General features: G+C 37.9%; 1 protein-coding gene across 7 annotated transcripts in view; it reads right to left on the bottom strand.

Annotated features, from left to right (window-relative positions):
• The window catches only part of CDC14A (cell division cycle 14A), a 172,235-nt gene that overhangs the window by 130,287 nt on the left and 25,919 nt on the right, over positions 1-16,029 (bottom strand). For all 7 annotated transcript variants that reach the window (XM_050745054.1, XM_050807490.1, XM_050807497.1 and 4 more), the window contains exon 3: positions 12,201-12,276. In XM_050745054.1, coding sequence (XP_050601011.1) covers positions 12,201-12,242 — 42 coding nt within the window. In that variant the 5' untranslated portion in view covers positions 12,243-12,276. The remainder of the gene's footprint in view (positions 1-12,200; positions 12,277-16,029) is intronic.

Here is a 16,029-nt window from a genome sequence, read left to right as displayed (position 1 = left end):
ACCTCCGCCTCCCAGGTTTAAGCCATTCTCCTGCCTCAGCCTCCCATGCAGCTGGGACTACAGGCGCCCACCACCATAGCCGGCTACTTTTTGTATTTTTAGTAGAGACGGAGTTTCACCACATTGGCCAGGCTGGTCTCGAACTGCTAGAATCACATTATCTGAAAATAGTAGTACCCTCTTATCTTTTACCTTTTTTTTTTTTTTTGAGAAAGGTCTAGCTCTGTCACCTAGCAACCAGGCTGGAGTGCAGTGGCATGATCTTGGCTCACTGCAGCCTTGACCTACTCGCCTCAATCGATCCTCCCACCTTGGCCTCCTGAGTAGTTGGGACCACAGGCACATGCCACCATGCCCAGCTAATATTTGTATTTTTTGTAGAGGTGAGGTCTTGCCATGTTGTCCAGGCTGGTCTTGAACTCCTGGGCTCAAGCAATCCACCTGCCTTGGCCTCCCAAAGTGCTGGGATTACAGGCGTGAGCCACGATACCCGGCCAGTAGTGCCCTTTTTATTAAACTTTTAAAAATTAGTATGTGAGGACAGGCCTGGTGGCTCATGCCTGTAATTCCAACACCCAAAGTGAGAGAAACACTTAGGGTAGGGAATTTGAGACTAGCCCAGGCAACATAGCAAGACCTCATCTCTACAAAAACACTGGGTAGGAGTATCACTTAAGCCCAGGAGATAGAGGCTGCAGTGAGCCATGATCACACCACAGCCGTCCAGCCTGTGCAACAGAACAAGAATTTGTCCCAAAAACAAACAAACAAAAATCAAACAAAAAAAAATAGTATTTGACTCAAAGAAAGTCTCTTATTGCCAATGCCCTTATTTCCTGACAGGTTTATACAGATACTCCTATGAAATAAAGAGAGAAAAAAGGCACAGCATTTAATTCAGCTCAGTTGAGTTGATGCGTTGAAGTTACCTAGGGATGTAAAGGTTACAACCAATGGTGCTGACACTTGATTCCTCACTTTCTTAATTTGGGACTACTGACTGCCTGAACATTTGCTTTTTCTGTTTTATTTCATTGTCTCATTGTCTGTTGGGTGGTTGGTTGGTTTTGCCACTTATTTGTTCTCCATCAATAAGTTATGTTTGATTTACCAAAAAGGAAATAAAGTCTCTTCAAACCTAAGCATCTCCCATCATCTCTGAATTGCAAATATCTAAATACTGCCTTACACAGGCCAGGCTCTCAATAAACATGAGTCAGACTGAGCATAGGGACTCAACGCTTTCCTGGCTCCCAGCCTCTCACTATTTGTTTCCTAATTCCCTAAAATACCTGTGGGGAAGAAAATATCAACAGTCTATCTTCAAGTCTGGATTCGCTTTTTTGATGCTCTTTTCTACTAAGAATTTAGGTTTTATGACAAACTACTGCTATTGTTTAATAATGTGAAACTATTTATTTTACAAATCTACTTGCTGAAAGGGACAAGTCATAGTGCTGTTCTTTCATCACTGATGCTGATTTCTTCCTTGGGTTTTTTGGAGGGGGTTGAGGGGAGTAGAATCTTTTGTGTTTGCCTGGTTTTGTTTTATCTCTCTCTCATTCTAAAGTATATAGAATACAGAGACTTATCCTGGAACACGAACCATAAAACTAAAGGACAGAATTCTGAGGAAGACTTTCTTTTCACTGTATAGCTATAAATATTCTTTAAGTAAATATAATACAAATTAACACTTTAAATATTTTAGAAGAATGTTTAAACTTTATAAGCTTTCATAAATTACATCAGATAAAGAATAGTCTTCACAAAATCTTCCTAGAAACTTTATTTAAAAATATTTCCTATGAGAAACTGCCCACAGGAAGCAAACATAACTGACTTTTTTTTTTTTTTAGAGCTTTCTGCCTGATTTTTAGGAAAATGTTTAAAGCTGCTAGCATTTACTTTGCTTAGATATTTTTGGAATTCAGTTTCCTCAGTTAAGTTTCAAAAGCACTCCAACCAAGAAATGATTTCCTGCTTAGTGAAGCTTGGCCAATATCTCCAAGGCCAAATCACTGAGAGTGGAGTTCTCTCACTCGAGGAATCAAAAGAATTCAAAGTGAATGAGAGCAGAGAACAATCTGCTAATCTCAAAATTAGACCTTGTCCTAATTTCCTAATTAATTTCCTAATTAATCTAAAATTTGCTAATCTCAAAATTAGACCTTGTCCTAATTTCCTAATTAATTTCCTAATTAATCTAAAATTTGCTAATCTCAAAATGAGGCCTTGTGCTAATGTCCCTTCCTTTTCACAACTGGGCCTCCCTCTTACGGTCATCCTGGCCCATGGTTTTATACCAGTGATGTTGTTCAACAGAGGAGACATTTTGGTATTGGAATAAAAATTTGAGGGATAACAACATATTTTGTCAATTTTTTAGCTGATGTTTTGTATGAGTGGGCTGATTTAAAAAAAAAAAAAAACTCTTTAATGTTTTTCCCTCTCAAATTTTAAGCACGTCCCCCACTTAAAAAATACTATTACATAATCAAAGCACCCTAGAAGAAGCAATACTAATACCAGTGGAGACACTGATGACTGAAGTACCCGCTATGGAACATTAACTTCTCTTTTGAGATCTTTCATGGAAGAACTTTACCATGCAGACAAAGTCACAGTTTGGGGACAATAGGTCAGGACTCTATGTATGAGCCCAGTCGATGTTTTCTCAGATTCTGCCCTAATATCAGGAGAATATCATGCCTCTAAATTGGACAGTGGCCTCTTCCTTACTCCGGTCTGTCTCCTCTGTAGCTCGGACCACAGGAAGGTGTCACCACGCCTGGCTCATTTTTGTATTTTTAGTAGAGATGGGGTTTCACCATGTTGGCCAAGCTGGTCTTGAACTCCTGACCTCAAGTGATCTGCTCACCCCAACCTCTCAAAGTGCGGGGATTACAAAGCAAATACCCTTCTGAACTTTCTAGACTGAAGTGGACACAGCCAGCCCTCTATAATAACCATAAACAACGGCTTGCATTTATTGCTCACTTGTGACATTTCACCATTTCCCAAAGCAATAGAAATGGCACCAGAGGAGTCTAGTTTAATCAGACACATAATGTCTCCCAGACTAGGGGTCCTGGGCAAGGCTAAAATATAATGAGCATACTGTGTTTTACAAGGAGAACATAAGCCCAGAGCCAGAGAGGGCCTTTGAGGAACATTTACACGGTAAGAGTAGTAAGCAGGATCAATCCAGAACTTTCTCATTGAGCCTGATAATTTGTCTAAATCTTAATTGTGAGGCCATAACAAGTTTCATGCTTCAGAATTTAAATAATTCTCAGGTTGAACTGGTCAACAGTACTAAGATTTTTCAGAAATAACTAAATCTAACTCTAAATTGTATTATATTATTATTGTATTGTATCTCATTCTTTTAACAGATTGGTTCAGAATCACCTGCAGGGCTTATATAATAAAACACAGAATGTTGGGTCTCACCTCCAGAATTTCTGATTCAGTAGGGCCTGAGAATTTACATTTCTAACAGGTTTTCCAGTAATGCTGACACTGTTGGTCCAGACATCACACATTGAAATCCACTACTCTAAGAAATGGCTAAATTTTGGAGAAGCACTACCTAAACATGTACCTGGTTCCACCAATGGGAATCTTTTATATGGAAGCTAAAACGCTGTCCATCTGGTCAAGTTGTCCCCAAAGAACTCTACATTCTCTTAAAAAGGAATTCTAAATCATGCAATAAGCCTTTTAAAAGCATTTTACAAAAAACACATTTCCCCAGATTCCTCAGCAAACCTTATTACAATTTGTAAATCCATGCATTCCAGGTGATAACACTTTAGGAACAAGTCCCTTTAATGATTCCGTAATTAAGCTGCCTTAAATGTCATTATTCCAGAGGTTCCAAATTCAGACATTCTCAGGTGCCAAGAATCTGAAGTGGGGCAGCTGGTAAACAAGAAAAGCATTCCCTATCCAAAGCGCACTGAGCTCCAACCTGCTGCTCATGAGGGAATCTAGGTGCAGAATGGTCAGATACTGCAATATTTCAAAAAAGTCAAAAGGGAAGCTTTCATAAACTGCAGATATTGACTATGAATTAAAGTTTTTTAAACAGTGTTTATGCTCAAGAAAACATGTCTGTGGACAGAATGCAAGCCACAGGTGACCAATTTGCTAAATCTGGGTGCCAGCATACTGCCGCTGAAGAAGATTCTATGGGTTCCATCAGCATGAATTGAGCAGCTGTTGTGTGTCAAACACATGGCTGAGCAATGCAGTGACAAGGGGAGAAGAAACCCACTCTCTAACCTCAAAGGCTAATGAATATTTAATGCAAAATATTGGCCAAGGCTTATTACAGAGGAGAATAACTGTATAGGGATGCATTTACAGCACACAAGGACCAATAAAATGATACTAATTACAGGTACAGTAAGTGTTTCATTTAACAAGGCAAAAAAAATAGTAGATAAAAGGTGGAATTTAGTATTGACTATCTATCAATTAACATAATCAAACCTACAGAAATTTCTGTATTGCTTACCTGAGAGTCAAAGTTTTGCCCCTGTTATGTAAATCATAAGTGTATATCATAAATACTAAATGTACTTATAAACCAAAGTACAATGACTGCTATGATAGAACAATACAAATTAAGATAAGGGTATTGACCCCAGACATTTTCCATCTTGGAAAGAAAAGCTATGTGAAAGGTTATATTCTAGTGGGATAACACCTTGCAAAACACAAGCCACAGCAACTTGGAGAGAGAAAAAAATAATGACAAGCTGCACAAATAACAAATAGCTCAGGCTACGCTCAGATTATGGCAACAAACACAAATCATGCACTTGTTCAGCTTCAGTCAGGAAAGCACAAACTACTTAACCATTCAATAACAAAAGGTGATACAATTAGGCTCAAAGCCAAAGGCAAAAAGGAAAAAAAAGAGTTAATGGTCAATTTAAAGACACAGAAAAGTAAAATCTTCAAGTTATTTGGTTAGAACGCTGTGTTTAATTAAGCTGTATGAATCAGTCTGACTGAGCTAAGGAAGACATTAGTGCAGCCTGGATAAGATGCTGTTTAATAAAAATAGAGCCCATGCACCTCCTAAACATGCAAGTTCTGTCAATGATCATGGTCACATTAAGGAGATCACAGCACAGAGACCGCAATGACCAAGGCATCATTCTCTTACAGGTGGCTAGGCTAGACCAGTAATGGCCGCAGCAATCAGCATCTCCATAGCAATCAGTGGTCATCTCACTGCAAAAGCGATAAAATGAGCAGGTCTTCCTGTGAGCAGCCATGACCTTTACAAGTTTTACCTCCAACTTTCTCAGGAAAGGAATACTCTGGAAAATGTTCTTTGGCTGTACAAAACAAAATACGGTTTATGTTTTTATTTAGTGCCAAGATGAAATAGATTGAATCATTCCTTTAAAAAGAAAAAGGTGTCTCTCTGTGTGGCCCATTTTGTTACAAACCCAACACATTTCATTAATGAAATAGCACATTTGATTAAAGCAGAAGTCAAAATGTCAGAGAAAAGTTCCTCACAAAGATGATTTGATCGTGTTAATAATCAATAATTGAAGGCCTGTGGGATTCTCTATAAACGGGGTTCTTCCTGCCTGAGGATTCCTAACAGGCATAAGTGTTTCTTGCCTTGCAAACTCTGTTTATGCTCGCTCCCATGGGAGATGACATTGCTCTGGAGCCCCTAGAACCTCTTTAAACTACATGAACTATCTCCAGAATGTAGCTTGCTTTTCTTCCCTACAAACCCAAGAGCCAGAAACAGAAGAGAACCACATGAAGAAATCTCAACATGTTTTTGTAGTTATAATAGGGTGGTCTAGTCATTATATCAAAAGAGTTCTTGTGTATATAACCACCTGATATGGTGGCAGGTGCCTGGTTTCCAGGATAGGATTATGGCACTGATTCATTCAGCAACAAGGACATTCCCTAAGCCCCACCATCTGCCAGGTACTTCCAATGCTTCAATATAATCGTTGGTTTCATCATGACCACCCCCTTCCCCTTTTACCCTGAAAGGGCTATGTGGGATGTTTTGTAAATTTAAAATTACATTTCTGTGACTATTCCCTTAATCCTTTTTTTAAAACAGTCCTCAAGATTACTGTAATTATCCTGTTGATTCATAACAGCAGGTATTAAAAAAAAAGAAAAAGCACTGCCCTAGAAAATGTCCCCTTTTCTCAGAGATTTTTTTTTCCTCCAAGCTGAGGTTTTATTTTTCTCAGAGGAAAATGAAATCAATAATTAAAACTGTATTGATGGCCAAGCACAGTAGCTCATGCCTGTAATCTCACCACTTTGGGAGGCTGAGGCAGGAGAATAGCTTAAGCCCAGAAGTTCAAGACCAGCCTTATCAACGTAGTGTGTCCCTGCCTCTACAAAAACTGGGAAGAAAAAAAAAAAAGTTAGCTGGGTGGGGTACAGCAGTGCACACCTATAGTTCCAGTTAGTCAGTTGACTGAAGTGGGAGAATCATCTAAGCCCAGGAGTTTGAGGCTGTAGTGAGCTATGACCGCACTACTGCACTCCAACCCAGGTGACACAGTAAGACCCCATCTCAAAAAAAAAAAAAAAAAAAAAGAATAGATTGAGGAAGGTATTCAGTTTTTTCAAAATATCGCAACTTTGTCTTTTGTTAGTAAAGTCTTCTTTTTCAGAAGACGTTAGCCCAGTGTTCTTAGCATTGTCTGTGTCAAGGATCCCTCTGAGAACCTGAAGAAAAGCCATGAATCCTCCCAGAAGAAAAATGTAAATGCATACAAAATTATACATATAATTTCAAGGGTTTATGGATCCCTTGAATTACCAGAATAATAATTTCGGCTCTAGCCTATCAATCATTGATGACATTTAACATTAAATAGCATACACAGTTTAACAAGTTGTTCTCACTTCAATGTATCTTCCCTCTTTTGATTGCTTCCCCTATCCTAGGGGAAATACCAAAAAGTAACCTATTACTGCCTAAATCCTAGTACTGACAATTTTTTAAAGCAGTTTAAATAAGCAGCAGGTTTTTCGTTGGTGATGATGCCTTTTATGTTTGGATTTTTAATCTAAGCATACATTTGATGGAATAATTTTCCATTCTAATTGACATAATTAAAATAAGGCCATTAGGAATAGAATGCGTATGGACACATACACACAAAAATAGCGATAAATCACCACCTCGAATCATCAACTGGAAAAAAAACACCTTCTCATTTCAAAAATGAGAAATTTGGGATTGGAATAAAATGTACAGCAAAATATTACCTATCTATATAAAGCATAGAATAAGGAAGAAAAATCATACAAGCTTTCTTGGAAGGAATAAAAATTTCCAAACTAAAAAATGAAATGTGCCTAAAAGAATTGGGAAATCACACAAGAAAAGAATTCTAAGAAGTTGTTACTGGTTAACACAGTGTGAAATTACTCAGAGAAGTAAAGGAGTTTGAGGATCCAGCAAATGCCATCAGATTCAGCATTTAAGATGCTATTAGAGCAGTTTCAGTAGAGTAGGGAAGGCAAAAGTGAGATAACAAAGGGCTAAGAAATCAGCGCACAGGAAGGATGGAGGCAGGCTCTTCTTCTGCAACCTCTGGAAGCAAAAGGAGAAAGCGGGATCTGCAAATAAAGGGGACCATGACAAAGTCAAAAGATGTCTCTGTGTGTCTGTTGTCCCTGCACTGGGCACTGAGAACACAAAGATATATTATATCCCCCACCTCCCACCCTCTAGGAGGTCATAGTCTAGCGAGAATGACAGGTGAAAACAGGTCATCACAATTCATCAAGGATAGAGAGCTGCACAGAGAATTATGGGAAAACAAGGGAGGCACCCTCAATCCAGTCCAAAATGACAGGAAGATGCTTCCTAAAAGGTGGTGGCTGGACAAGGTATTAAAGAATGAAGAACTATCAAGCCAGAGGGTAAGGGCATCCCAGTCAGACTGGTCTTCATGAGCAAATGCATGGAACAGCTGGTATGGCAGAGTAAAGTGCAAGGCTGGGAGTGGCAAGGGTACTGCTGCTTCCCAGTAAATTAGTGCATGAAATCATCCACTGGGAAGACACCAAGGGTGAGAGCTGACAAGGCAGAAAGACAAGAAAGCAAAGTACCCAAGACCTTACTGAAGTAAGTGACCATGGGCTGCCGGCAAGGGACATCAGCAGGGTGCCAGTGGACTGAGAGAACAGGGAGACTGAAAGTCTAGCAATCCCAGTAGTGTGAGAGGGACAGAATGTGCAAGGTGAGTAACAAAGGCATTTTCCAAAGGGGAGAATCTGGAGTCTGGGTTCCTGGAAGTGAAGCAGACAGAATGGCCCTAACCTTTACAGGAATGAAAGAGGCAGAGAAGCCTCAAAGTTAGCGTGGGACAACAAGGTGAGGTAGCTGGGGCAATGCGAAGAGTGAACAAAGGGTGACTGTAAACCAGAGGCTATGGTTGCTACCAAAGGTGGAAAGAAGGACAGGAAAAATGCAGTCGAGAGCCATGAAATCTAGCACTGACTTTACCTGCTGCATTGGGCAAGTCACACACCTTTCCCAGGCCTCCCTTTCTGAGTCTTGCCTAAATGGTCATTTAGATTCCTAAAATTATATTGGACAGCTTTCCCATATAGAAACAACAGCTTTAAGGCTGAGAAGCGGGTGTTCATCAATTTTGTAGAAGAATTGTCTTTATTATATTCCCTATCAGAATTCACAAATGTTACATTGGTAACTTTATTATGTATAGGACTTTAAAATGTACAAAGCTTTTACATATTGATACACTTTGGATATTTGTCCTCTCCAAATCTCATGTGATCCCCAGTGTTAAGAGGTGGGGCTTTGGGTCATGGGAGCAGATCCCTCATGAACAGCTCAGTGCCATTCTGAGGGGATTGAGTGAGTTTTCACTCTTAGTTCCCCCAAGATTTGGTTGTTAAAAAGAGTGTGGCACCTCCCTCCCCTCTCCCTTGCTCCCTCTCTCGCCACATGACATGACTGTTCCCCTTCACCTTCTGCCTTGAGTGAAAGCTTCCTGAAGGATTCATCAGAAGAAGATGTTGGTGCCATACTTCATGTACAAAGCCTGTGGAACCGTGAGCCAAATAAAACTCTTTTCTTTATATATAAATTACCTAGCCTCTGGTATTCCTTTGTAGCAAGGCAAAACAGACTAAGACACATATATTTTCTAATACAATACTAACCACCACCCCGTGACAGTTCTATAATTCCTGTTTTACGGATGAAGAAACTAAGATTCCACAAAACTGAAGCAATTCCACCTTTGGATTGGTACAGTAAATCTTTTTCTCCTAATTAGAGATTCTATTTAGTACGCTTCATTGAGATAACTCACGACTTATCAACACTTGAGTTTTTAAAACGCAATCATTCAGCAAGTAATACAGTGCCCATTAATTGTCCTAAAGCTACATATGTCATTCCAGACATCCAACAGATTACCTTACCACTAAAATGAACCACGTGGAGTTTTAATAAAGTTTAAACTTTATTAAACTTCCATAATGTTGAAACAAAGCATTATAAATGAAAGCAAATAGAAACAAGTTTACATACGTACACTTACCATACTGTTCAGTGTAGAAAATGGTAGAAAAAAATAGTCTCAACTCAACCCATCTAATCTCGTGCAACTGCTATGAGTAGAACACTGAGTCACACCAGTGATTTTACTTTCCTGATAATGACTCCTTTCTCTTTGGCTACCCTAGATAGTACTCAGTTCCCAGATTAATTATAACACCCAATTCATTCCAACTACATACTAATGACTAATCAAGACAGCAAAGAAATTCCTTGGTCTTCAAAAGAAAAAAAATAGACTTCCATTATTTATTAATTTCCTTTTCTTGTTTATTCAGCCATTAAAAGTTCATTTTATTTAAAAAGGATATTATTTACTTCCTTAGTGATTGCAAAAACCTCTATTTTACTTTCTAAAATACGGGTTTCTTTTCTGAAAAACAGATCTGGCTTAATTAAAGGAATTTACATGTATCTTTTCAAGTCAGACTACTTTATAAGTTAATTCCTATAAAAGTTGAGTAAAACAGATTTTATTGGGTTGGTTCAAAAGTAATTGTGGTTTTTAACATTAAAAGTAATTGTAAAAACCACAACTGCTTTTGCACCAACCTAATATGTTATATGATTATTGATTCTTTTTGGTATAATTCCATGTCCACCTCTCACTTTGAAATCAATGGCAAAACTTCAAATTCATAAGGATACAACATATTCTACAGGAAATTCTCCATCAGACTGCTTTTTATACCTAAGTTCATTAAAAACCAATCAAATCAAAAGACACAGAACAGTTAACATGTCCAAGGCATTCTACTATGTAACACTAGTAACATTTTACCCAGCAGAAAGAGTAAAATACCTGAGCACTATAATTTATTATTTACCCTTAAGAGTCTGCTGTATAGCATTTTGTCTTTCTTTTTTTTTTTTTTTTGATTTTTTTTTAAATTTATTTATTATTATTATACTTTAAGTTGTAGGGTACATGTGCATAACGTGCAGGTTTGTTACATATGTATACTTGTGCCATGTTGGTGTGCTGCACCCATCAACTCGTCATTTACATCAGGTATAACTCCCAATGCAATCCCTCCCCCCTCCCCCCTCCCCATGATAGGCCCCGGTGTGTGATGTTCCCCTTCCTGAGTCCAAGTGATCTCATTATTCAGTTCCCACCTATGAGTGAGAACATGCGGTGTTTGGTTTTCTGTTCTTGTGATAGTTTGCTAAGAATGATGGTTTCCAGCTGCATCCATGTCCCTACAAAGGACACAAACTCATCCTTTTTGATGGCTGCATAGTATTCCATGGTGTATATGTGCCACATTTTCTTAATCCAATCTGTCACTGATGGACATTTGGGTTGATTCCAAGTCTTTGCTATTGTGAATAGTGCTGCAATAAACATACGTGTGTGCTTGTGTCTTTATAGCAGCATAATTTATAATCCTTTGGGTATATACCCAGTAATGGGATGGCTGGGTCATATGGTACATCTAGTTCTAGATCCTTGAGGAATCGCCATACTGTTTTCCATAATGGTTGAACTAGTTTACAATCCCACCAACAGTGTAAAAGCGTTCCTATTTCTCCACATCCTCTCCAGCACCTGTTGTTTCCTGACTTTTTAATGATCGCCATTCTAACTGGTGTGAGATGGTATCTCATTGTGGTTTTGATTTGCATTTCTCTGATGGCCAGTGATGATGAGCATTTTTTCATGTGTCTGTTGGCTGTATGAATGTCTTCTTTTGAGAAATGTCTGTTCATATCCTTTGCCCACTTTTTGATGGGGTTGTTTGTTTTTTTCTTGTAAATTTGTTTGAGTTCTTTGTAGGTTCTGGATATTAGCCCTTTGTCAGATGTGTAGATTGCAAGCATTTTGTCTTTCAAACTGAAATCGTTAAGATCTTCATTTAGAAATTGGAAGAAAAAGAGATACATATTGCTTTCTGTGTGATAAAATAAGTTTACTAAACTAGGTATATAGATGAGTTTCCTCATATGCTTGAAGAAGAAAAAAAAAAGCCACATGTCAAAATCCACATAAAAGTACAGAAAATGAAACCAGATACCCATGTGAAATCAAAAATATAGATGAATACTAAATGTATGACCAGAATGCTATCATCTCAGGTAAAATTCCATTCTCTGTCGCTGCTGGTTCATCAATCTCACTTGGCTGTTAACTACACAGAACATTTAAGAAACATGCAAAAAATTTCAATCTTGACCAAACAGAAAATGTTATGCACACAGCTCCAGCCATGATGAGCCCTTTTCATCACTTGGAAAAAGGGTCTACAGGCATATCTGAAAGTTTCAGAAAAATTATCCTAGGAGGGAATTTGATAGACTCATTAACAACAGCCTAAAAGGATTTGTGCTTTCTTTCTTAGATCACTATTCCAGTGACTTCATTCAGCTCATATTGCAACTCATTCTGAAAACTGAAAGAGGTTAGCATGTCCTTTGTGGTATAATCAGGAGGATCACTTTCAAATTCTAGGTGAACTACTCACATAAATTTCCAGAGATCAAGATCATCTGACTAAATATTGCATGCACACCAACCCCACTGAGCAGACCCTATGGTTCAAATATTTTAATTCCAAATTACAAATATCACTACAATACTCACTTTTAGTTTCTTGTTTAGTTTGCAGCAATATCTGTACACCATTGCCAAGTTCAGCGGTCCAAAATCTGCATAGAAACTAAGATAAAAGAAAAACAAAAAAGTTAGTATTTAGTAAAAGTATAACTTTCAGTAACATCAATGTTCATCTTTAATTTCATTAAATTCACAATCAAATTTCAATTATCTTATAACCAATCTGATCCATGGTATAATCCAAATAACTAATGGTTTCATCCTAATGCCCTCTAGTTACTCTAACTAGTCTCTATTTTAACAGGGAACCAGTGGCTGGGCGCGGTGGCTCACGCCTGTAATCCCAACACTTTGGGAAGCCAGGGCAGGCTTGTGTCTTTATAGCAGCATGATTTATAATCCTTTGGGTATATACCCAGTAATGGGATGGCTGGATCAAATGGTATTTCTAGTTCTAGATCCTTGAGGAATCGCCACACTGTCTTCCACAATGGTTGAACTAGTTTACAGTCCCACCAACAGTGTAAAAGTGTTCCTATTTCTCCATATCCTCTCCAGCACCTGTTGTTTCCTGACTTTTTAGTGATCGCCATTCTAATTGGTGTGAGATGGTATCTCATTGTGGTTTTGATTTGCATTTCTCTGATGGCCAGTGATGATGAGCATTTTTTCATGTGTCTGTTGGCTGCATAAATGTCTTCTTTTGAGAAGTGCCTGTACTTTTTAAAATCTCTCTCCCCTTTCCTTTCATCATGTATTCCAAGAAAGACACTAGTCTTCATAAAGTCTCAGTTCTCACATATCCTCCCACTATTCAAAAATGTTTAATAACCCTATAATGGCCTCTCAGTGTTCAAGTAAAAGGAAAAGTTGTACATGGTTCACTTTAAATCAAAAAGTAGAAATAATTAAGCTTAGTGAAGAAGGTATATTGAAAGCCAAGATAGCCAAAAGCTAGGCCTCTCGATCCAAACAGCCAAACTGCGAATGTAAAGAAAAAGTTCTTGAAGGAAATTAATAGTGCTACCTCAGGGAACATATGAATGATATGAAAACAAAATATCTTTATTGCTAATATGGAGAAAGTTTTAGTGATCTGAACAGAAGATGAAACCAGCCACAACATTCCCTTAAGCCAAAGCCTCATCCAAAGCAAGGCCCTAATTATCTTCAATTCTATGAAGGCTGAGAGGTAAGGAAGCTGCAGAATAAAAGTATGAAGTTAGCAGAGGTTGGTTCATAAGGTTTAAGATTTATGGGAGGAGGTCAACATACTAACATTCACAGGAGTTTGCAAGATGTTGATTCCAACCCTCATGAGTAACACTGAGGGGTTTAAGATGTCAGTGATGGAAGTAACTGCAGATGTAGTGGAAATGGCAAGATAACTAAAATTAGAAGTAGAGCCTAATTGCTGAATTCTCATAATAAAACTTGAATGAGGAGTTGCTTCTCATTCAACTTTATCATGCTCACACGCTTTGCTCATGAATGAGCAAAGAAACTGGTTTCTTAAGATGGAATGTACTCCTGTTCAAGGTGCTGTAAATATTGTTGAAATGACAACAAAAAATTTAGAATGTTACACATACTTAGTCGATAAAGTAGCAGCAGGGTTTGAGAGGAATAACTCCTATTTTGAAAGCTCTACTTTGAGTTAAACACTATCAAATAGCATCTCATGCGACAGAAAAATCTTTCATGAAAGGAAGAGTCAGTCAATATGGCAAAATTTCACTGCTGTCTTATTTTAAGAAATTGCCACAGCCACCCCAACCTTCAGCAACCACCACCCTGATCACTCAGCAACCATCACATTCGGGCAAGGCCCTCCACCAGCAAGAAGATTACAACTTGCTAAAGGCTCAGATGATCATTAGCATTTTTTAGCAATAAAGTATTTTTAGTTAAGGTATATACATTTCTTTCTTAGACACAACCCTATTACACACTTAATAGACCACAGTATAGTATAAACATAACTTTTATATGTACTGAGAAACCAAAAAAACTTGTGTGACTTGCTTTATTGCAGTATTTGCTTTATTGCAGTGGTCTAGAACCAAACCTGCAATATCTCCATGGTATGCCTGTGTATAAATACACACCTACCAGTATTGATTAAGGTAACCTTTTTTCTATATAAGATATTTTCTTATCCTTAGGTTAATGGAAGCAAAACTTTTGACTAATATACCTTGTTTTTCTACTTGAATATGAATATTGACACTGGTAGAATTTAAAGTTAAATTTGGGATTTTTAGCTATGGTTATTTCAGCTTTCTAAACTCACTTTGAATAAATTTTGAGAAAGCAAAAATAATTCAAGTTAGCCACAAAAATCCTCAACAAACCAAATCCAGCAGCACCTCAAAAAGTTTATGCATCACAACGAAGTAGGCTTCATTCCTGAAATGCAAGGTTGGTTCAGCATATGCAAATCAATAAATATGATGCACCACATTAACAGAATTAAAATTTTAAAAATGTGATCATCTCAAAGACACAAAAAAAGCTTCTGATAAAATCCAACATCCATTCATGATTAAAAAAAACCTTAAACTGGGCATCAAAGGAACATACCTCAAAATAATAAGAGCCAACTATGACAAACCCACAACCAACATCATACTGAATGAACAAAAGTTGGAAGCATTCCCTTTAAGAACTGAAGTAAGACAAGGATGCCCACTCTTACCACTCCTCTTTAACATAGTACTAGAAGTCCTAGCCAGAGCAAGCAACCAAAGAAAAAATAAAAGGCATTCAAATAGGAAAATAAGTCAAACTATCTCTTTTCACTGACAATATAATGATATACCTAGAAAATCCTAATGACTCTGCCAAAAGACTCCTGGAACTGATAAACAACTTCAATAAGGTTTCAGGGTACAAAATCAATGTACAAAAATCAGTAGCATTTCCATACACCAATAATATTCAAGCTAAGAGCCAAATCAAAAATGTAATCCCAGTTACAATACCTCAAAAGAACTAAAATACCAAGGGATACATCTAACCTAGATGAAAGATCGCTGCAAGGAGAACTACAAAACACTGCTAAAAGAAGTCATAGACAACACAAATGAAAAAACATTCCATGCTCATGTTATTGGAAGAAACAATATGGATAAAATCACTACATTGCCCAAAGCAATCTACAGTTTCAACACTATTCCTATTATACTACCAATATCATTTTTCACAGAATTAGGAAAAAAAACTATTCTGAAATTCACATGGAACCGAAATAAGGCCAAATAGCCAAAGTAATAAGCAAAAACAACAAACCCGGAGGCATCACATTACCCAAATTAAAACTCTACTTTAAGGCTATAATAACCAAAACAGCATGGTACTGGTCAAAAACAGACACATAGAACAATGGATCATTATAGAGAACCCCGAAATAAACCTGCACACCTACAGCCATCTGATCTTCAACAAAATCAACAGAAATAAGCAATAGGGAAAGGACTTCCTATTCAATAAATGGTGCTGGGATAGCTGGCTAGCCAAATGCAAAAGAATGAAACTGGTCTCCTATCTATCACCATACACAAAAATTAACTCAAGATAGATTAAAGATTTAAATGTAAGATCTCAAACTAAATATCCCAGAAGAGGCCAAGAGCCGTGGCTCATGCTTATTAAACAGCATTTTGGGAGGCCAAAGTGGGAGGACTGCTTGAGCTCAGGAGTTTGAGACTAGCCTGGGCAACAAAGAGAGACTCCATCTCTACAAAAAAAAACTTTAGGCTAGGCGCAGTGGCTCACTCCTGTAATCCCAACACTCTGAGAGGCTGAAGCAGGCCAGTCACTTGACCCTAGGAGTTCGAGACCAGCCTGGGCAACA

The sequence above is a fragment of the Macaca thibetana genome, chromosome 1, assembly GCF_024542745.1.
Source record: "Macaca thibetana thibetana isolate TM-01 chromosome 1, ASM2454274v1, whole genome shotgun sequence".
NCBI classification, from domain to species: domain Eukaryota; kingdom Metazoa; phylum Chordata; class Mammalia; order Primates; family Cercopithecidae; genus Macaca; species Macaca thibetana.
This window is presented reverse-complemented; position numbering and strand designations above follow the sequence as displayed.